The sequence below is a fragment of the Adelges cooleyi genome, unplaced genomic scaffold, assembly GCF_023614345.1.
Source record: "Adelges cooleyi isolate 19-005CV unplaced genomic scaffold, UGA_ACOO_1.1 ACOO_flye_CR_arks_rails_tigmint_CR_PRNA_248, whole genome shotgun sequence".
In the NCBI taxonomy this organism is placed as follows: domain Eukaryota; kingdom Metazoa; phylum Arthropoda; class Insecta; order Hemiptera; family Adelgidae; genus Adelges; species Adelges cooleyi.
This window is the reverse complement of record NW_026095913.1, coordinates 59,996-84,389: the sequence shown is the minus strand read 5'-3', so window position 1 is coordinate 84,389 and position 24,394 is coordinate 59,996. Positions and strand designations below refer to the sequence as shown.

The 24,394-nt window shown below is 39.4% G+C and overlaps 1 protein-coding gene across 4 annotated transcripts in view; it reads left to right on the top strand.

The window, feature by feature from the left end:
• LOC126837363 (nuclear hormone receptor FTZ-F1-like) overlaps positions 1–17,105 on the top strand; it is a 68,958-nt gene extending 51,853 nt beyond the window's left edge. For all 4 annotated transcript variants that reach the window (XM_050571252.1, XM_050571253.1, XM_050571255.1 and 1 more), the window contains exons 5-9: positions 9,888–10,159; positions 10,229–10,993; positions 16,325–16,583; positions 16,672–16,772; positions 16,868–17,105. In XM_050571252.1, coding sequence (XP_050427209.1) covers positions 9,888–10,159; positions 10,229–10,993; positions 16,325–16,583; positions 16,672–16,772; positions 16,868–17,014 — 1,544 coding nt within the window. In that variant the 3' untranslated portion in view covers positions 17,015–17,105. The remainder of the gene's footprint in view (positions 1–9,887; positions 10,160–10,228; positions 10,994–16,324; positions 16,584–16,671; positions 16,773–16,867) is intronic.
• Positions 17,106–24,394: the final 7,289 nt, after the last annotated feature.

Below are 24,394 nucleotides of genomic sequence, written 5' to 3'. Positions count from 1 at the left end.
CGCGGAACTTCATTCTGCGTTTACCATATATATATATATTTTTTTTTTTTTGAAGGCTTTGGGTCGGTCTCATAACCAAATACAGATAGATCTGTACGTGTTATGTAGATCCCATCCAGTCGATATGTTGCATTCGTCAGAATTCCAGAAGAATTTTGCGTTGGCATAATATATAGAATAGACCGGATTTTTTTTTTTCTGTTTCTGTGTTGCGTTTAGTCTCGGATATTAATATTTACAATTTTTTTTTTTTTTGTTAAAACAATCGTTTTTTTTTTTTCTGTCGGAAACGTGTTCACCCGTCCACAAGAGGGGCGGTGGCGGCAGTTGTGCAAACCCGGCGACTCGTTAACGAACCATTAATAATCCGTCGCTATTTTATATTATAAAATAATAATATTATAAAACGTGTGTGTGTGTGTGTGTGTGTGTGGGGAGGGGGGGATAGGTTGGGCTACCTAGATTTTATACTTGCTGCCTCGCGGGCAGCCGAAAGCGAGAACCCGGTGTGTGATGATAATAGTAATAATATATTTTTTTTTTTTTTTTTGTACACTGCAAAACCGAAAACGAAAACAGACTCTTTCTATTGTGTGCCGCCCAAATGAAAACGCGTGCGATTCTAACGCCACGGGCATACAAATGGTATAATACACACGGCGACGACGGTGTGTGTCTTACACAATAACGAGCGGGCCGATTTATAATAACAGTCGTCGTCTCGTCCTGGGCGTTTGGGCCGGTTTCGTTTGCATTTTGTAATGTCTCCGCACGTGTTTGCGGTTTAAAAAAAAAAAAAAACGGGAAATTTTTCTCCGGCGCACTAGCTTTTTTTTTTTTCTTGAATTTTGAATTTAGATTACCATAATATTTGGTATTTATTACAGACGTCGCCGTGCGTTATTAGTACGGTATTATTGTTATATATACACACACACACACGCGGTGGTTATGGTACACACAAGTACAGTGTACAGCGTTGCGATCGCCAACATACATATACACATGCGGCCTAGGCGTTTCGCAACTAGCTCCTTTAATTAGGGTCCCGGCGAGTAGGTCACACAATCTCCGCCCAACGTTCACCCCCCGCACCGCGTTGGCCCAATTGCAGCACCGCCACCGCCACAATGTTCTATCTGTGTGTGTGTGTGCATACTGTTTTTTTTTTTTTTTTTTTAGTGCCAGTGTGTAATATATTATTACAATATATATATAGAGTCTGTACCACAGCTACTATTACCGAGGCTGGTGTTACAGTATATCATATAGTAGTATAGTATCGGTACACACATTGTCGGTTTACGCCGAAGATAGTGTGATTTTTCTAGGTTTTTCACCGATACTTTTAATCTCGTCGAGTTTTTGATTTTTCAAAGCTGCAAAAAAAATCCAATAGAAATAATGTAAAGATTCAGCTCGGCTTCGTTTGTTTCGGGTATTTGCACAGGTTTTGAAACCAGTCGGTTTTTTTTTTCAGTTCATCATTATTATTTTCATTGTACAATAATCGTGTCGCGCAACAGGTCCTGCCAAAAACGTCCGCGCGGAAGACAAAAAATTAATCTCAACGGTTGATTAATCCGTTAAAAAGCTCGGTCCATTATTGTAATGCATTGTTTTGCTTATTATATATAAACATAGTAGTAAACTCCTCGCCTGCCGATCGCCGGTTACAATAATCGTATTCTTATCGTTAAGTACAATAGAAGAGACGGCTCGGACCGTACACAATGCACACCGCGGTGTGAAGTATACACCAGCGGGGGGACCTGTTATCTTCCACTTCGAGTAGACGGATACCTTATGGATGGGTATTTTCATCACCGAACCGTCTCGTCCTACTGCATTCAACGTTACCGCACATACCGCGGTGTTGGTTTGGCGGGTAACAGACGGTTTCGGTAGTAATCGGTAGCCAGTAGTATTGATATGTGCAGTCGATGGTGATAATGATATATTCTTTTCGATGTATATATATATTTTTTTTCATTTATATTAATAATAAACTTTATTGACTAACGCCACGTCGTGTGTTGTAAGCACAATATTGTGTATAAATTATACACACATAATATTAATAATAATAATTATATAGAATATTGTATCATCGCCAGGTGTGATAAAGGAAGAGGGCACCCCGTGGGCGTTAAGGTGGTGTTGGGCTGTGGCGTATCTCTGTGTCACCTTGTGTAGACTTCGAGCCCGCGGTTTAGTCGATATAGGGTGTATCAGAAAATCGGAATACAAACGTGCCGAAAGACACGTGTGGCTGCTTATTGCAGATGATCGTGGGCGAGTGTGTTTGGCGCCAAAAACCTAGTCTAGTTAGTTTGTAACCCATTTGTCCGCGCGTCAAACATAATAAACGATAACTGACCCCCTTTTTTTTTTTTTGGGTCGAGCTTTTTTTTATAGACAACCCTCTGGTTTGCGGCAACTCCGGTTGTCGTTTCAGAGTCGGTGCGCGTTTCTCGACATGGACCGCTGCCGTCGCCGCGCGTTAATAAGGATATTGGGTATTTGTGTTGGTGTTATTATTTTCGATTTGTCGTCGGGGCGACACGGGGAAGGGGACGACGTGAAAATAAATGTCTGCTGGTTCGCCATCCGTAAAACTTGCCGCAGAGTATTTCAAAACGCCAACGCCGTCGCCCCGAGTCCGAATCGAATCGATATTTTCCGTCAGTTTTCCTTTTTTTTTTCTATCTTTCTCCTCTTGCAACACCCGCCGATTCGCAGTGAGACGTTTTACATCATAATTTATAATCCGCGCGGATTCGACCGGTGCCTCCACCTCCCCTTCGCCGGGTGGCGCCCACGGCCCACTTCATATGTATCCGAGTGTGGCAAAGTATTCGTAATTGCCAGCAAAACTCCTCTCTTTCCCTCTAGTAGTTTGGTGTTTATTAACTATTCTCTATTGACTGGTACTGTCAACGGGGATTTGAGAGGAGCATTCCCGGTACCATGTATAGATTAATTAAAAAAAAAAACCCAAATTATCGCCAAGAGCGCATGTGCGCTCATATTTTCTAACATTTTTTTTATTCGTTTACCTGCTTAATAATGTAAGTTTGACGCAGAACGTGTGTGACAAACGCTTCTTATGGCTGTCGGGTGTAACGAAATTGGACTGCACGTTTTCTCCCTCCGGCTGGGGAGCTCAGTCATATGTAAATAATATAATATGCAAAATTATGTGTATCACCTGCCCGCCAAAAAGAACCGTACTACTTTCCAATATTATGCGGTTAGGTAAAGAGGGAGGTACTGGGCCCGTTTTCTCTTGGGTCAGGTAGTTCATTTTTTTTTGGTTATTTTATGGTTTTGTTCTATACCGAGAAATTATATATGTATATATAATTACAACAAAACGACGTTGCGCGAATGACAATGTCCAGACGCGCGCGCCTCCTCTTCCGTCTCCTGCTCCTCCTCGCCCCCCCCCTCCTCGATGACTTAGGTTTGTCGAAAGCGTCGGTCTACCCGGGGTGCGGTTGAAATACACATCCAGCCGGCTCATTATTATTATTATTATTATTGCCCGTGTGCACATCACGTGTCCGGCTTTCACCGGCGGGACGTCTGCTTCTCGGTGTGGATCATGTGGGCGGCGGTACGGCATCGTAAAAAAAAAAAAATCATCGTTGGCGCGAGACCAGAATCGATTTCAAAATCCATTTTTGAACCGTTCGCAAGTCAAAACGTGGGTGACTTTTGGTATATTAGAGAAAAGAACCCAATGATTTACCGGAGAGGGGAGGGGGGGGGGGTTAAGCCGATTAAGCCCGTGTTTTTTGGTTTATATTTAATACATTTTGATCGGCAACATACTCTGATGATTACAGCTGTTGCGCCGCCGCCGCCGTTGAAAACAATATATTCATAATTATTACCACAACCATGTAACCGTAATCCGGTTGTCGGGTCCGGTCGACCAGTCTTAGACACTGGTTTTTTTCACGTCACGTTCCGAGTATAGTGCCACCACCTCTACTAACTCGGCTTACGATAAAAATGGGCCACTGTCAATGTCTGTAGACGTGCCCGAAGCGAGCGTTACGCAACGGACCGCTGCCGCCGCCACCGAGAGCGGTTGCCTCAACGCTCGTCGTCCCATATACAATACGTCCAACTCCTCTTCCACACCCCCCCCCTCCCGACCTCTCCTCCTCGTCAGTCGCGTACACATACACACGCTGGCCCGCGTGTATTATGTATGTATATCGCGTGCGGCTCGCATTGTTGTAGTCTTCTTCTTCTTCTCCTCCTCCTCCTCCTCCTCTGTGCGCACGCGCACGCGCTTATGCCGAGAGCCGGCCGCAGGTTCACTTTCTCCAAACTCTCGACCTCACCACCGCGTTATTTATATTATACACCTCGGCCGCCGACGACCGACCGTGTCTCCATCATCATCTTGTCTCGGCGTGGTCACGTGCCCGAAAGAAAAAAAAATAACCAGTTTCACAATAATATTCCGTCGACAGAAGAGAATACATAATGCGATGATACAACGCGCGCGCGCCAGATGTGTGGTGTGTAAGTTGTGTGTTGACTTTGGGCGGTGACAAACGGTGAAAATCGTGTCCGCGTTTGTTATAATATGTTTCTCGGGAAAAACAATCGCGCCGCGACGAACGACAACGCGAACTGCGATTGGTCGGCGCTGGTATATTTATTTGATTTTTTCGACCTTGGACAATCGCCACGGTGTAGAGTGTTCAAGGTCGGACGCGCGCGCGCGAATCATCAAGCTCGGTTGGGTTTTTTTTTTTTTGTTAGGCCACGACAACCGGCGGCGGCAATACGCGGTTTTCATCATGTTTGGCCGAATATAATATCATTTTTACACCTATCCTAACACGTCTGTCAAGTGTTGTGAGACGTCGTCGACTCCGCAATGAGAGATAATTGACAATCGACAACCGAACACAGAGCGTAGGAGTGCGATCATTTAATATATGTCGGCCGAAATCCCACTGAGAATAATATTTCCTATCGATCAATAAGCGATTCGGTTGCGGCGGTGTCGTCTTCGGCTTTGGAAACCGCAACAGTTTTAACAGAAATGTTTTCAAACAAATAAATATTTCAATTAAAAAAAAAAAAAAAAAAACAATGGTTAAAATATATTAGTAACGCTTTGAGGGATATTATAATATTATATCTATGTATAGTGCCTATATATACAACCGTTCAGGTCCAAGTAACTAGACAATAATAATAATATACTATTATTATTATTATTATTTAAATTCAAAACAATACGTGACCGAAAAAGAAAATAGATATAGATTTCGTTTGAGAGCACGTCCGTTCTCATGTGTCCCAATAAAATAACAACAATAAGCAACATATTATTATAAAGTATAGCGAATTAACCCGACTTCCCGTTACTCGGTCGTCGGGGTTCGGTTCCCAAAAGACATTCAAGACTTGTTGAGACAACATAGAATTCCCTGGAAACCACAACTTTTTGTTTTCTATAAAATTCAGAGGTAGGGATGTGTGTACTGTTGCTCGATCCATCCGCTGTTGCTGCAACAAGCGTACACTGCCGCCAGACCCAAGGCGCGCGTTATTAGTTACTTAATTATTCAATAACAATAAGATAATAATAATAATAATAATACCTAATCACGGGCCGTATAATAAGGCCGGCGGTCTCGACAATAATATATATATATTTTTTTTCCTTCAAAAATTACTCACCACATTGTAAGGGGACCGGGTCGGGCATAATAATAATAATAATAAAAAATGTCATAATATTATATGGATTAGTTTTTAGAAAGTTATCCGATAGACGTGCTCGTGTGCTGCCCCCTTGGGGTTACCCCGTGAGGCCAACGCGCCGTGGCCGTATGAGACCGTAGGTACAGCGCGCGCACACACACAGTACAACAATAGCCGGGTGTTGTGCGCGCGCCATTGAAATATGTTTAACATAATAGTGTGATCGATAATGGGTAACAACAATAATATTATTGTACGAATGGAAAAGGCAATGTAATATTATTGTTGTTATTGTTTTGTGTTTTCCGATATTGGTAAAAGACCTGCCCCGAGCAAGTTTGTTACACTCCAGCGTGTGTAAAGCACGGCGGCGACTTGGAGGAGGAAGAATGTTTATCGTAGCCGTTGCCCGTTGCACGCATATTTCACCTGTTAGCGTGTATTGTGTCCATTCCGGGTTGTTGTTTACATCGGCGTTGCCGCCGCGTGTGGTTGGGCTTGATCAAGGTGAACTCGGCGACAACGACACTTCCTAGTGTGTGTATGTGTGCGTTGTTTACCTCCTCCTCCTCCTCAGGCCGATCGGGCTCTCGCACATTGTCGTCCAAGAAGGCCTTCAACTCTTCGGGGGCATCTCTTCCTGGTGTGGTGCATGTGTGCTGTTTGTGTGTATGGCGTACGATGGAGAAACGCGACTGGTAAATTTTGAAAATCCAGCTTCTTCTTCTCGGATCAATGTTTTGTTGATTTTTTTTTTTACTAACCTTACCCAACCTTACGCGCTTGTTTTTATAACGAAATGGAAACGCCAAATGCACAATACATATTTTGTTGCGATACGACAAGGTGCTAATACACGCCTGCAAAGTGCGCATCATGGTGATCTGCCGCCGCCGGAGAAATGCGCCATTTCATTATGTTATACTATTGTCGTCGCCGTTGTTGTTGTTGTTGTTGTTGCTATTATATGATTGTATTACGCGAATCCGGCGACCTTCATCACCACACGAGAGTAGATCAAACCCGAAGAAAGTAAAAGCAGAACAACTCTGCCTGCACGCACTTTCTTCGCGGTTCTTTCGCCGCCGCCAATCTCGGTTCACTTTTCTTTGCCGCCGACTGGGCCAAGGCGAACGGCCTTGACCGTGTATATAAATTATATGTACAACGCCGCCGCCGCCGCCGCCACCTTCTCGAATCATAATATTAATTATTATTATTATTATTATTATTGTGCAACCGTCGTCGGAATCGAAAACGGCTCTTCGTGGTACGACGAGATAGATAATTGTATATTTTATATTTATACCGTCGCCGCCGCCGCCGCCGCCGTCGACTTGTCAGCGTTTTCAACCGCTTGACCGCCCCCGCCCGCCCCTCATTGGTCTCCTACCATCTTCTTCCTCCCCTTATGTGGTTATTAACAGCTGTACGTAGCAATAATAATAATAATTGTAATTGTAATAATATGATTTCAACCCATTTCGAGGCGTACCTACCGAATATCGTACACAATAATTGATGTTGTTTCTCTCTCTGTGCGGCGTTCAAGTCTCCGGGCACCGTGACCGCCGGCAACGTCGCAACGCGCACAACAATCGCTTACCGCCAGCCGACGCCGCCGCTTAATGTGTAATGTGTGTACGGTGTGTTTAGTACACGGTACGGCCGCCGCCGCCTTTAATTGCGTAAGCGGCGTATCGGCTATTGCGTTCTCTCAAGGCCACTCACCGCCGCCGCGGCCACCACCACCACCATCACCGCGCCGCGGTTTATCCGACGCACGGGATTTGCGTCGTCCGCGCGCGCTATCGTTAAAAAAAAAAAAAAACGAAAAATTGTGACGAACCGCGACTCACCTCTTTGGCACATCACCGCCGTCTCAACGCGGTGTGATCCACGGTGTTCGGGCGTACGACGTAACGGTTGCGTTAGGACTTGGCACACGTGACGCGAATACGTGTAAAACATATTAGATAATTAATAAATAATGTTTTAGAAATGAGTTAGTATTTCTTAATTTTACATATTATAAACGTGTACACGAAAAGAAGAAGTTTTATTTGGGAAAATATGTGTGTGGTAAAAAAGAAGATTTAAAACAATGCTTTTGTTTTTTTTTTTTTTTACAAATCTTTTTATATAAGCATTATCCGCGTGCTAAAGTCAGTAAACAGCATTGTCTTATAACAACTAGCTCAAACGCAGCTTTCCTCGAATGAATCGGTTATTTTTTTTTTTCCTTTTCTTCTGCTCGCCTAAGTATAATTACTATTGTTCGTGACGTGGACAAATACATGTTTTTGGCTTTTCCAAAGATATTTGACGTCATAGAGAACATCTAGAGGTTTTTTTTTTTTTTTTTGTTGACATTATTACTATTATCATGTTGTTGTTGTTGTTGTACGATGCAACCGAATGTGTCACGCGTTCCGCCCCGCCAATTGTTTTATATTATAATAATTTGTGCGCACAAAAGTAAATTTTCACTATTAAAATCTAACGTCATCTCTGGATCTCTGGACAACAACTGGCAGCAGTGATGCGTGTGTTCGGGTGGTTTGCTTGTGTTTATCACCGTAGACACTATATAGTATAGGGTGTCTGAGTATCACTCCGGTGGATTTCTGTACTGCGGTATTGTAATAATATGCCTTTAATCGTGGTCGTCGCATTCGAAATGGGATCACACGGTCGATTTAATTATCACGTGCGTTTATGTAAATGATTGTCAAAACATTACCCGTGTTTCCCCCCTATGCCGATAACTTGGCTGCTGCCGTCGCGCATAATAATATGTTTGCCGAACCGTTTGAAAATCGTTTTTATTTATTTTGATTTTTTTTTTTGACGTACTCGTGCGTCATTCTTTTGGAGAGCCGACCGGTTTGCTCGTGTCTGTTTACTACGTCCCGGCTTGTTGTTCTATAGCAGCCGTATTAACAGTTTTCGCACAAATCCGTTTCCACGTGGAAACTTCGACAATGATATCGGGTCAGTTTCGCGGCAAAAGAAAAATGCCAATTCGATATTATTATTATCCTAACTTGTACTTGGCCAGGTGCGCTTGGAGAACGATCACACTGTGCAACGATAGTGGTGTGTTATAGGTTATAGGTTGTTACACGCCGCTCGCTGTTCGAATCCGTTTGGTAATAACTTCAATAATAATAATCGTGATGATGACGAGAGGAGGTGGCGGAGAAGAAGGGAGAAGATGCACGTTTTATTGTTGTGTACTGTATATTATACACATACAACACAGTGTTCGGACCTATGCGGTGAGAACCATTGTTGACGGGAAAATAAATAATATTATAGTCTCTCGCACAAAAGCGCAATAATTGTAATATTATTTGATCGCCGGGTACACACGGTAATAATCGCCCCGCTGATTGAGGTACGCCGGTTAAAAAACAAAAAATGTAATAAAAAAAAAAAGAAAAGGTTCGTACGCTCGGGTCATAGTATGTGTAATAATAATTGTCAGTTTACTTAACCTACTCCGTCGGGTGTGCGTTTGAGTTGGGATTTTTTCGTTTATTTTTGAAATTTATTCACCGTCGTCGTCGTATGTGTTCTGTTCCCGAAAACGCGTTTTCCTGTTTGCCGCGACCGCAAAACGTCCAGTGCACACAACTGTGCGTGTACGCCAAACACTTTACTAAAGCAAACTACAACACAAACGGTTTTTGTTGCCGTTTTTGGCAATTGTCAAAACGATATTGATCATTATTATTTGTACGCACATCGAGACGGGTTTGGATTAATGCGCGCTCACGCTTCTCGAACTGTGTGTAAAAGTCTACTACACACAATACAATAGTTGTACTACAAAACGTGATGTACAACTGACTTGCTTGTGTTGTGCATCGAGCATAATATTGTAATCGTTAATTATTATCGTAGTGTACATGTTCTTATGAGTGCAAACGTTAAGAAGTCCGCTCACGTATGCTGCAAAGTTCCAGGGGGGTTAGGCGAATATTATATTTTCAAACGGGGTCAGGTTGTGCTCATCATTTTGTGAAGTTCTGGCTTCGCTCTCTCGGTCTGCATTGTTTTTCTTTTTTTAAATAAACTTAATTTTTAATTTATTGTTTGACCGAAGTATGAAAAACTAAGTTTTTTTTGTTTTTTATTTACAGCCGTCCGGGCGGACAGGATGCGAGGAGGCAGAAACAAATTCGGGCCCATGTACAAACGGGACAGGGCGAGAAAGTTGCAAATGATGCGACAGCGACAGATGGCCGTGCAGACGTTGCGCGGCGGCGTCGTCACTTCGGCCGCGGGCAACAGCCACCACCAATTCGCCATGTTGGCGGCCGGGGACGCCGTGACGCTAGGCCAATACTCGGGCTCGGCCATCACGTCCTCGGGGTCCAGCCTGCACATCAAACAAGAAATCCAAATACCCCAGGTATGTGATTTTCTTCACCCGACTCGACACCGGTGTAATATTGTTTTTAACCCGCGTTTTGTTTCGCAGGTGTCTTCTCTAACGTCGTCGCCTGACTCGTCGCCCAGTCCCATAGCTGTGGCGCTGGGACAGGCCGGTCTAGGATCTCTAGCGGCAGCCGCGGCCGCCGGCACCACGTGCGCGGTCAACCAACATTCGCAGATGACGCTGCAGATCGTTGCTTCGGCCAACGGCAACAACAATAACAACAACAACAACAACAGCAGTAACAACAACAACAACAACTCGGTGACAAACATGGGCGCGCCCAACAGCGGACAACCGCCGCAACATCAACAGCACCACCAACAACAGACACAGCAGCCACAGCAACAGCAACCGGGCGTCGGATCCGCCGGGTCGATGATATCCGTAAACAAGATGGCGTGGTCGCCGCCGACTTCGCCCAAAAATTATCTGCTGGCCGCCACTACCCATCAACAACAACAACAACAGCAACAACAGCAGCAGCAACAGCAACAACAACAACAACAACAACAGCCGCCGCACCACGTCATGGACAACGGCGGCAGTTCGTCGGCCGCCACGCCACCCGGAGCAACCTCTACCGTCGGACCCGCCGGTGGGCCGAAAGGCATGTCGCCCATCATCCGGGACTTCGTACAGGGCTTGGACGACCGGGAATGGCAGAACTCGCTGTTCAGCTTGTTGCAGAGCCAAACGTACAACCAGTGCGAAGTGGACCTGTTCGAACTCATGTGCAAGGTGCTCGATCAAAATCTCTTCTCCCAAGTGGACTGGGCAAGAAATTCTGTGTTCTTCAAAGATCTGAAGGTAAGAGAGAAAAACACCAACTTGATTATTATCACTTATCGCGACATAATTATGTACATTCGAATCACGAGCGTTGGCTGCGGCCGAGGTCCATTTTTGCGGCGGCGCGGGCCGCCTGTCCCGCGTAGAATGCACGCGGTGGCTGATCGCGAGCAGCGGAGGGGGGCGACAAGAAATGAGGCCAAGTTCGCGTCGTACACACACACACACAACCGCTAGTACATGTATATATCTATATCGTTGTTATTACACAGAGCTATATTACTGTGCATTGAATACGCGAGGCTGGCCGCCATCGCTTTTATAGTTTTTGCGCAACGCTTTAGCGCCGCCGCCGCCGTCCGTTCAGAAACTCAACGACTGAAACCGATTGTGAGCGGAGAACAATGAGCGCCGTCGCCTATTGCGTGTTTTACTTACATTTTATTTATATTATTATTTTTTAATTATAAAATAAACAATACGCGCCACTCGAACGCCGTTTTCTCTCCGTTAACTTAGTACAATATACCCTATCGTATGTCGGAGGGGATGTTTTTGAGAAACTGGAAAAAAATTGCTTTTCCGTCGTCGTCACCCCGGTCGGGGCGGCGCCGCGTTACCGTACAGTGTCAGTGGTTGTGAGCGAGGAGAAGTCGCGGGGGCACGAAGTGAAGCCGGCCGCGATGACGCCGGTACCGGCCGCTCCGCAGCGGGCCCGTAGTCGTGCGGGGGGCCCGGTTTGGGGGGACGGCAGACGGTGTACGCCGGTAACCCCCTCGCGCCCCACATCCGCCGCCTGTTCGTTGACGGCGTTGCCGTTTCTTCGACCCGTACAAAATATGTATTATTTATTTATATATTTACTGTTCGGGTTATAATTATTATTATTCGTTAACGCCGTTGGGCCGCCTTACGTGCCTATAATTATAATATGGTTCCTTTATAGTTATTGTTTCTTTGAAAAACTACGTTCGTTTTCCGCCGGTCGTTAACTTTTGTTTTTGGGTCAACTCGATAACGCCCCGCCAACTAGATAGAGAGAGAGAGAGAGACGTACCTAACTTGCATCGGCCGTTTTGAGGTGGATATAATAGAAAAGATAGGCGTGGCTTTGGGGAGGCTTAGCCCCCATTCGAAAAATAATTTCTATAATCTTTGGCCGTTTTAAGTGTGTCTACCGGTGGCGCAGAGATGGATAGCAACAGACCATATACTGTCGGCGAAGAGGAGTGGTGACAGTTTTTTTTTATTTTCAGACTGGCCTTAACCGCGTTACATAATAAGACTGCGCCTGTGAGCTTGGGCGGAGCGGTGAAACCGAAAAAACGTTTTTGTGTACTTTCGGTTTTCACATATTTTTTTTTTTTGTTGTTTTCTGTTTAAACCGGGGTCGAATGTTGTATTCACATGGTAAATAATAATTTTTATCGTCGACGACGACGACGAGAGAAGGAGCGGCGCGGCGGTAGTGTTCCAACGTAGTGTGTAAGTATATTATAATAAAAAAAAAAATATATATATATATATGGACCGGATACTGTGCGTTTGTTGTTGGCGTCGATGCGATACCGGTATGTATGTATGTGTGTGTGACAACAAAGGGCGATCAGCACATTAGCATTCGACAGAGCTAAGCGCTTTGTGCCTAGTGCGAAAAGTTGTCGCTAATTATCATAAGTATATATTAATTTTTTTATTTGGTTTTTTTGTTTTTTGACCGTCCTGCCGTGTCGGTAAGAGACGACCTATGAAATTCATAACACCGGTCGGACTCGTGTCTTCTTTTCTTCTTTTTTTTACGTTATGCGTGTGTTTGTTGTACCGAAGGCGCACGAATGTTTGTGTTTACCAAACACCGACGTACGTTTTTAAACACATTTTTCTTTTCCAAAACAATAAGGTCGTTGTATCTTGTTGTGCGGAATTACTATTTATTATTATTATCGTACAATACACGTTTGTGGACGACGGTCGAGGCACGCTTTTTTTTCCGCGAAAACCGCTTCTATTCCTTCTATTTGTCGGCCGTCTCGAAATTACTACCCTTAGCGCCGGCGGTTCGGTGGTGGTGAACACCCGTGTCCCAATTTCGTTTGATTATATTTTTATATACCGGGCGGTGGTCGTATAGTGTGTGTGTGTGTGTGTGTGTGTGTCTTTGGGGAGTCGGAAAATACATATTACACACCCCGGGTAAGGCGGTGCCGGGCCCGTGCTTGTTGTGTGTGTAAGGGGTGGATGCGAGGGTGGACTGGTGGTCTGCAACTAGGTTAATTCGGTTACGGTAGGTCATGGTCGGGCCGGCGATCGATGGGGGGATTGCTTTTTAGTAGCCCGGGTCTTTGTGTATAACGTCATCATCGTCGTAGGCGGCGGTGGTGGCGACGGTTGCCGCCGCCCACCGCCATAGATTTCCAATTTTAGTTTTTTGAAATGTTTTTTTTTTTTAATTTACACATATATTTTTTTTTTAATACGGCAACCGTGTCGACGACGCGGCGCACTTGACAAAAAGGTCGGGTTTTTTTTTTCGCTGCAAAAATTTTTTTTTTTTTATTTGTTTATGTGTCGCCTGAAAGGGCTTCGCGTGCTTGCGTGCTGCTGCGCCCCTCGGTACTATTTTATGTGTAGTAGTACCCGTCGCGTCCGAGCTTTGGCCCGATAACCTATATAATATTGTAATAATAATAAAATATAAATATACATATAATCGTAGAACGTTGCCAAGTGTCGATTGACGAAAAACGAATACTGCCGTAGTTAAACGGGCCGCCGCCGCCCCACTTTATATAGATTTTAACGACAATAATATTGTTAATGTACGTTAATTTCATCACAGACCTAGTTAGACTTTGTTTGGAACGATAGACAGACTATTTGTAAAGTGATAAAAAACCCGAGTCTGAATTTTTTAAATATTTACTTTTGGCCAAACAATTATGATGACGATCAAATGGGTATAAGTATAATTCATGTAAACATTTTACATAAAAAGAAATCAAAAAATGCGGTCTCATTACTACGTTTATTGTATTAAGCGATTAAAACGGTTTTGTAATAATTTCAAACGGGGTTCTTGGCCATTTTTAAAAACCATTAAATCGGTTTTTAAAAGATAAAACGCCTCGCACTAGCTAGGTAGAATCGCTGCAAACCGTTTGGAAATATTTGAAATACTCGAAAACGTTTTTAATCGCTTCGTATAAATGTAATATAATCGATAAACACTTTTGATGAACCAGTTTTGGGGGGAAATGTCACTTGTGTAATCTTTTTGGTCTCGTCAGAAGTTCTTATCCGTTTAAAATTTTTAAAAATTGGAGGTGAGGGAAACTAGTTAAACCGACATAGTTCATTTGACTGTTCTGCGATTCGGGTTAAAATGTTGTTACCTCTAATAAACTGGTACAAATGTAAGAAGGATGAGAGAAGGTGTGCGGTACCCGTATTTCTACAATAATAATAATTGGCCCCGTTCGACGATTTCGCGTTTAGCTTCCGACCTATAGAGCGGACGGCTTAAATAGATTAATCGTCGAGCCTAAGTACAAGGATTTTCCGCAAACGGGTTTATTGCATGCCGGTGTTGACCAGGAGCGATCACCGGTCACAAAACCCGAGACGTTATCAAAATAATAAACACTGTGATTCACTTGTGTGTGTTTGTGTGTCTATGAACCGCTTGATGCCAATTTTTGTCACCTTGAAAATAAATATTCTCGGCAAACGTATACAAAAAAAAAAAAAAATTATACCGATCGCCTAACGCGGAAGTGTATAAAAAAAAAAACTTCTGGCAAACATAAACATTGTTGGACACTGACTCCTTCGATTCCGCACACGAATGACTGTTATTCTATTTGTACGTGTCGTCGGCCTGAAATCCCAATAAACAATTCGTCGGTCTTGCTCGTATAACGACTGAAATTCGGGAAGAGCCCCCCCCCTCCGGGTGTATACTTCGGAAAACGACAAAGCAACAAGCTGATGTAGGAGTCATGTGTTTGAGTACTCGCTATGCAAGCGAAATGTGGTTTGGTTGGACGGATGAGGCGCAAAGACAACGAAGGAAATCACTCAGTTGGCCGGTCCCGGTCTCGAAATTAGGCGGATGAAATGAAAAAAAACTTTTACCGTTTAATAAGCCCCCCCAAGGGTTGAGTGAAAGACGTTCGAGTGGTCGTTTCGGCTGCTTAGTTTTTACCTAAATCATCCTGTCTTCGTTTCAACGCGGTATTTCGCCTTCCCTCTTTCGGTTGTGATCTAACAAAATAAAGCGTTTGTCGATCCGCCCAGACTTTATAATTCCTTATAAAGGGTTGCACACACGCGACTACCGTCTTGACGATATGACCGCCGCCCACTGGCCGTCGTCTCGGTGCAAGTCTCTTGGAACGTTTCCAATGTTCTGTTGTAAAAAAAACAGAAGAAGAAGCGCAGGAAAATACCAAAAGTATATTTTTCGAGATAAAAAAAAAACACTGAATTGGGGATTTAGTAGTATTTTATACCTAAATCGTGGAAGGTAGCAGCCGCCGCCAGCGATTATAGCGTTGTCGCCGAGTCGACACGGTATTGTTGAGGAGGTGAGCAGAGCAGAGAGGAGGGGAACGAGACGCCTGACGGTTTTCTGGCGTCGGTCTCGGATTTTCCGGCTGTGGATTTTCCGTCCGAGTGAAATCGACATTGGCCTTGGAACACTCCAAGGACACGTGTTAAGCGGTAGATTCCTCCGGTGGTGCCGGCGGTGAAAGCGGAAAACTCGATCCGATTACAAGCGAAGAAAAACCCATCCGGTCCCCGTCCGTCTCGAGAATTCCCGTCTGTTGTTTCTCCCCGTTTTATATAAATAGGACTTGCTCAAAGGAGAATAATGATAAAAATTTAATAAAAAAAAAAAAAAAATATTATCATCGTTATATTATTATCGTTATTCTTACGACGGGCCCCAAACGCGTTACGGATTTTCATTGTGTTGCGACAAATGTGTCGGAGACTCTTCTTTCACTTTTCAAGGTCTCGACAATTCGTTATGCGTAAATGGAAGTCCGTGATGCGGTGAGAACGTCGTTGTGTGTGCACGCTGTATACTGTATACCTAGGAGGTTATAGGCGTGTGTGTGTATAGCTATAATATTGGAAACATTATTACAATCGCTTTGCCGTTACGCAACTATGCGGTGTGTGTGTGTGAGGTTTTGTTATTATTATTACCTATGACTAACGACAGCGGCCATCATCTCACCCTGTAGCGATTAGCCGGGCCAAGGCAATCTTTTTCGGGTGTACTTGCCAACATATACTTACTTGATATTAATATTTCGGGTTTTTCTTCTTTTTTGCTCTCAGGTGGACGATCAAATGAAACTGTTGCAGCACTCGTGGTCCGACATGCTGGTGCTGGACCACATCCACCAGCACATGCACAACAACCTGGCCAACGAGATCATGTTGCACAACGGTCAAAAGTTCGACCTGCTCGCCCTGGGTCTGCTGGGAGTGACCACGATGGCCGACTGTTTCGCCCGGGTCATCGACCGGCTACAGGAGCTCAAGTTCGACGTCGGCGATTACATTTGCCTAAAGTTCCTGCTGCTCTTGAACCCCGGTAATTATAGGAAATAAAATTAAAAAACCCTCCCCCAATGACTTGTCGCTAACCCGCAGTGTGTTTTGTTTTTCCTCCTATCGTTTAGACGTCAAAGGGATCGGGAACAGTAAACACGTCCAAGAAGGTCACGAACAAGTGTTGAAGGCCCTGTTGGACTATTGCATCACAGCAAATTCTCAAGTCCAGGTAACTAGACTCGTTGTTATACAAGTGGTTTTTGCACAATCTTTTCCCCGGCCAATATCCGAAACTTGATTTGATTCGTTGTGTGATTTTCGCAGGACAAGTTCTCCAAACTGTTGTCCGTGCTGCCCGACATCCATCACATAGCCACCAGGGGCGAAGAAAGCCTTTACATGAAACACTGTAGCGGCGGCGCTCCCACGCAGACGTTGCTCATGGAGATGCTGCACGCCAAGCGAAAATAACATACAAATCCGAAAAACACCACAGTAAAAACGTCACCATACCGACAGCCCTCCCCCCCCAAAAAAAAAAAATAATAATAAACAACAAAAATTATGATTGTCAATAACGACATCGCAACAAAACATCATTATTGAAAACAACAACAACAACATCATCGACAAAAAAAATGGACGGAAGGGACAACAAACGTTTCGCGTGTGTACTACACGTCCGATACGTGAGTGAACGAAAATTTAAATAATAGTAACTGGGTACATTTTTTTTTTTTTTGTATTAATCGATTTTGAATTTTTACTGGAAAAAAAAAACCCCCAAAAAAAATTCGGTCCGCGATGCATTTTGCCGCAAGTTTAACAAGTCTAACCCGTTTTACTCGTCGACCGCGCGCAACTGGTTTTAGCGCACGCGTATATTATTTTTAAGTACAACCGATATATTATTATTATTATAAGTATACTATTTTATTATTACTTTTTTATTTATTTATTTTTATTTCATCTATCTATGCGAACTCGGGCCGGTGTCAAGGCAAACCGGTCTCGACATTTCGCATCATTAAGTACACCGCGTGTGTGTGTGTATGTATGTATGTATGATGTATGTTATTACACACACCAACCGCCTCGCAATTTTCAACAGATATCATAAACACACGTTTAATTAGGCCACAATCGTTGTAATACGAATGAAATATAATGTGAAAAAAAATTAAATTTATTAAATATTAATGTGTCTAGGTATTTTTTTTTTTTTTTTAACGCCATAAAAAACCACAGCAACGCCACAATGTCATTGTGTGTGTGTGTGTGCCATGTATTATTTGAGTATATATATAATATTTCACACTGTAGTGTATTTTGTTAGCCGACCGATGTCTGTGCATCGACGTAGAGCTGTATCGCGCGCAACGGCTTAATAATTCAGATTAGCATCATACCGGCAACGTTATTCGTAACGCATCTGGCGTTGAGGGATCACCACAAACGCATTTACAATTCATTTACATTAGATTTGGATTAGACCGATTTTTTTTATTTTACTATTATTTACACGCTTACCATAAATGTTGTTACACGTTGGTCTTACGTTACGATTTGTCTTTCAGGAATGGCCGACAATTTTTATCCCAGAGACCAAAAACAACCACTACACGTGTTGCTGCCAGCTCCTGTGGCGGTCACGTTACCATGACAACTACAATACACAATTTTGAGTTATACAGAGTTACCAACTGATCTCGTCGACAGCGTCATTAAATAAACGTACGCGATGTTGGTCAAAACTACTCTCACAGACACCACGTACACACAATTGAAACACAAATCGACACACTCACACTCACAGACACACACATACACAAGTACACACCACATAAATATTATTTATTATTAATTTTAATATTATTTATTTTTTTTGTTTTTAAAAATTATTGCAAAATAATCCTTCCGATGTCTAATACTTTTTTTTTTTATTAGTGCATATGTGCACAGTAAATTTAATAATAATAATAATATTAATATTTTTAAATATGTTCGTAAATGTATAAATACTCTATATATACTATTAGATGTGTGTATATAATAATAGTTTTAACGTTTAGAATTAGATGTTTAACGTTTGGTTACCAAATCTCAAAAGGCCAGTAAACAGAGAAATGCTCAAGGTTTAACAAAAAAAAAAAAAATTATTAAAACAACTTCGCAACTACATTTTTTTTTTAATTTAAAAGTCGTTTCAGTTCCTACACGCTGTTTCAGTTTTTAAACAAAATGTATAAAAATAAATATATATTTTATGTCCATTGTTAATGTATTACTCGTTATCCGTTACTCAGATTAAATGTTTAACTTTTTTTTTTTTATTTGGGTATTTTGAGAACGATACTGAAAAGTCTGGAAGCAATTCAAGCAAAGAGACCAAAAAAGTGTGATAATATAATCGCTGTTCCAGTATTTGATGTGTTCTGAAGTAATTTTATATTATTATTTTTTTTTTTTTAGTAATTCGACATTAAAGAACGCTATATATATATTTATATATATCATTTACGATATTTGCACAATTGTTTTAAACGATATTTTTCTCTTGTAAGTATAACTTTTGTATAGGGACGAAAAGTATTTTTTTAATAGGAACTATTCAATGTATAGAACAACAACCATTGCCTCTATAATAAGAGTACAAATATTTTTCTAAAAAGAATATTGATTTGTATCAACCACATAACCCTATTATTATTATATTATGTTAATATTATTGGTTTTTTTCTCAGGGATAATTGGGCATAACTGAATTCGTTTCGATTGTTTTCGGCGTTCGTATTTTGGATATTGTGTAATACAAAATTAAATTTAAAAAAAGGAACATTCCGTCTACTCTAAATTTTTAACAGCAAACAAAATACTTATAAAAAAAAAAACAAAAAAAAAAATGTTATATTTATTTATTTTTCTCCTGGTAGAAGGTGATGGACAAATTTTAGCGTTCGCCTTAATATTATTTCCTCTATAGGTATATTATATATTTATATACTATATTGTAACATAAGTTTAATAGTTGATTAGGCTTAGAGATTTATTTATTTATGCGTGTATACATAGAATTTAGTGCATATATTATTGTATTAATTATTATTATATACCTTTGTGGTTCATAATGTTAAGCTTTGAGGAATATTTATTTTGAAAAAAAAAAACCATAATTTTAAAATTTATAAATTGATATAAACAAGAATGATTGTACGAAACTATGAGTTACCGTTTACATATAAATATATATATATATATATATATTTTTTTTTTAAGTAATACTAAACTATGTACTTGCTCATTGTTTAATTTCTTCTCTTACTATAGTTATTGTTCGTTTCGTGTTTGAAGGTACGCACATTTGTAAGATTCTGACATCCCTGTGAATATAATAGTATTTTTTTTGTTCTATATACATACATATATCTATATGAAATACGGTTAGTTTGGTAGCTGCACGTTACACGGTATATTATATAGGCCTCTGTCTTCCTTTTCACCATTCGTGCTTTGAGGCTAACGTGCGGCAACGTTTGCCGATTAATGAGGGATGAGGAATTCATAGACATAAAAAAAAAAAATTGGCGATATGTTTTAATCACAACCAAAGTGTATAGCATGATGTTTTTACACGACATGATGTTAAACTCTTATTGTATTTCTTAGAAATTTGGTAGTTTGACGTATTAAAAAAAAATGTTTAATCATAATTAAAGCATAAAGCGTCCAGGGTTTTCGTATGAATTCGTGATCAAACATTGTGATTGAATATTTTTAAATAAAATATATTACTATAAAATATAATGTGTAAAGCGTTAAAAAAAATAATATTTTTTTGGATGTAAGAGACGTTTCTTAAACTTCTATTTAAAAAGTAAAATGACGAAATGTGTTTTTTTTTTTTTTTTTTAATGATTAAAATGTTTAAGTTTATATTATCGTTTTAAAATATCTGTTGGTTCTTTTGTTCTCCATATACATAATTATTATTATTATTATTATAACTATTATATTTTTTTATTATTAATTATTACTATTATTAAATTTGACACCATTAGTTATCAGCCTTTTCCGACGTTAACCTGCTTAGTGCATAGGCTTTGTATTTGTATTTTTATTCCTTAGTTTAGAGTATCTATCTATCTATATATATATATATATATTTATATATTAGTGTTAAAATTAAAATTAAAATTATATACATATATTTATATATATATTTACACATATACATATTTTCAGTTAATATTAACAAAAAAAAAGAAAAGAAACAAAAATCATTGATATGTTTCTTAATTTTTTTTTCAAAAACAATTAAAATATGTAATTTTAAGATAAAAAAAAAAAATCCTGTTACCTCAATAAATTTGTTGCGTTTGTACCATATAATATATGTATATATTTATATATATTATAATTATATACAAATATACATATATATTATAAATAACGTAATATATATATATTTATAAATATATATATATACATATATAGTAAGTTAATGATTAATTATTATTGCATATAATATAATAATAAATACCATGTTATTAAGTGTTTGTGTTTGTATTATCTATTTTTGATGTAAATATAAATTTACGATTAATTTTATTACATATGACTATTTATGATTTCATTTATCAGAAACATTCTTTTTTTTTTTACTCTTCAATAATATTATTTATACAAATCCTAGTTGCAAATTGGGTGCTTCTGTGAAATGGTCTTGATCAATATTCAGAAACCACAACAACTTATTTAAGGGATAGTATCATAAAAATTGACTTGTAGTAATTACTATTAGTAATTTATATTTATTATTCAAAAGTATGATATTTAAAAAACGTCCACTTCTCAATCCTTGTTAAATCAGTATTTTCTTGACTAATTTCTATGACCTTTACTTACGATAAATTGTTTGCTCCAAAAGGAACTAATTATTTTTTAAACGATAGTCAATAATTTATTTTTTGTCCATCTAATGTTACCAAGGGCAATTTTGTTTTAGACTTTACGTTACCCGATAAAATGATTTGATGCTCTGGACCTATGTGTCTAGCGTTAACGGTTTATTTGAATTTTTTCTGAACTTATTTCCAATGTCTGTTGGCGTTTGATTTGCAATTTATAATTCTAATACAATAATTATACTGTTATTATTACTTACTTTTTTTCACACAGCGATGTGCATATTTGTGTGGCCTCAAGCCAATACTTGCTTTTAATGTTAATTCGATTGATAAATACGGGCAAAATATTTGTAACGGTGTTTGTTCAGTTAGATCATCGCCAGTGATGTATTCTATTATAATAATGCTGGAAGGACACTCGGACCTAGATTGGATGGTAAAACGGTTATTACGGCTGGAAACTAATAACAATTGATCTGTACACACAAAATAGTAGCTGACCACAGTTAGGTTACCGCGGTATCCAATAATTATTGGCGACGCCATTTTGTTATCACTTCCTAAGGCGCACGTTCAAACGAAAATTACTAGTTCCAGTTTTCGCTTTTTTAATCGGTTTTTTAAGTCAAAAGTACTATGCTTTATTTTTTCACTCGTTATTCTCATCGAGTATTTTCCTCGCGAGGCCTTGTATATAATAATAATGTAATAGGCAGGTACGAGTGCGCGGTAAATATATAAAACGTAATAATAAAAACCTTTCACTTTCGTCGTGATACACTCTCAAGGTCGTCGTGGTTTTTTATTTGTCATTTGCCATAACCCTATAATAATGCACACGATATGTATGTCGTATAACCCCGTGACCCAGTTTTCATAATATACAAGTAGATTTTTTTTTTTTTAATCGGAACGCGACACAGGCCGCAGCCGCGAGGTAACACAATATTTTGAACTTTGGTATAAAATTGGTTTTTTTTGTTTTATATATATATATATATATATAAATTTTCGTGTAATATTTTTTTTTAAGCCCCGCGAGCCGTTTGATTTTTCCCGTTTACGCGAAAAGTCTTCTTGTGCAATAATAATAATAATAATAATACTACTGTTGTTGTTTTCTACTATATATAATCTAGGTCGACCGTCGTCGTCGCACATGCATATAATATTGTGTTTGTGCGTGCGTTATTGGCCATCGTTTATAAACGATTAACATCGGCTAATAATATAGAATTTTTATTATTATACTCGAGCGGGCATGTTTGAGTACCGATAGAATTATTTCTCAGTGCCGTCAAATTAACTTAAGAGCCAAGCACGCGCGGTATTTTAATACTCTAACATTACACATTTGACTACAGAGTCAAAACAAATTATAAACCTACCTATACAATATGTCTGCCGACTCGCGGTTGCGTTATCTAAAACCTTTAAATATTAATGTTATCGTACAATGTCTGTACTTATATTACTAAGTGTAATTCGTCTTATTATCGTGGGGACGAAATGCATGCCGAGAAATTACACTGTTCAGAACGGTTAAAAAATATGTTTGGTAACTAGGTAAATAACCTTTTTTTATTAGGCCATTAATTGTTACCTATTTGTTGATCATTTTCAGAATATAATTACATTTTTCTAATATAAAAAGATTTTGAAAAAAAAACTTACGCACAAAGTAGGTACCTGGTACACCTTTTATTAGGATATTATGTATTATTATTATTATTAGTAATATTATTATCTATTGTATTAAACAATACTATTATTCGATTTTCAACACAAAATTATTTTTTTAATTTTTAACATAAAAGATATTAAAACAGTTTGTTGCTTGTAAGCGATCCCGTGCATTTTGCATTCCGACGTACTTAACAGAATCTTTATTGAACATTATGATAAACAAATATTGGGGAAAATTATAACAGCGACTTATAATTAATAGAAAAATAAGAAGTTAACTATAGACACTAATTGGGGCCCTAAGTCATATACAAATTTGGTCCCTCCTATCAAAATGTCCTGAACTAGCTAAGACGAGGGTGGTACATCTCAACAATTATTTTTTTTATAAAAGTTGAAAAATATATTGTAATAAAAGTTTTATTTATACTTTTAATACAACATTTTAAACATTAAACAGTTTAATTATATATTACATATATTTAGCCAGTTTCAAAAGTAGGTATATTATGTTTTCTTCTCCGTAAAATATTTTGAATGGAAAATTGCACTTTGTGTTGAGTGCGAGTACCTTGACCAAGTATAATGGGATGAACTGTAAAACATAAAGACCAATCATAATTTTTCAACTTTTGTCTTGAGAGAGTCATTTATTTACGAATAAAAAAAGTGTTTCAATTTAAATAATACATTTCGAAATGTCTAACTCAAAACCAAAAAGTGACATTGAATCATCTTGATTTATTCTAGAGATATTTACTAGAGAACTAGAGATTTACTGTCGTCGCTTAAAATAAAATAATTTAATTTACCTATTAATATTTCAAGTATATAAAATAAGAGAGACGTTATATTTTATCGAAGAGCATTTGTTGACCATATAGCTTAGTTTAATGATAAGATATTATGAACTCATTAAGTTGAAATTTTTTTTTACACTGAATAAAATTTAAGTTTCATTAGAAAAAAGAAGGTCGAAGGTTTGGTTGATTTAATTGGTAAATATAATTGTGATACGGTCTATATGGCTCACAAATGACACATCAAAACTTTTACTGAGAAAAACTATTTAATTGGAGATATTTTTTTATGTCGACGAATAGAAGGAGTTTTTCATCGCTTACCAATAAGTTATAATAGTACAGATTCCATTTGCTGAATAAAACGAATACGTTTGATAGCTGTTAGTTTCGCATCAAAGCTTAAATTCACAAATCTACACTTTATACTTAATTCCCCCCCCCCCTCATCTCTTTTT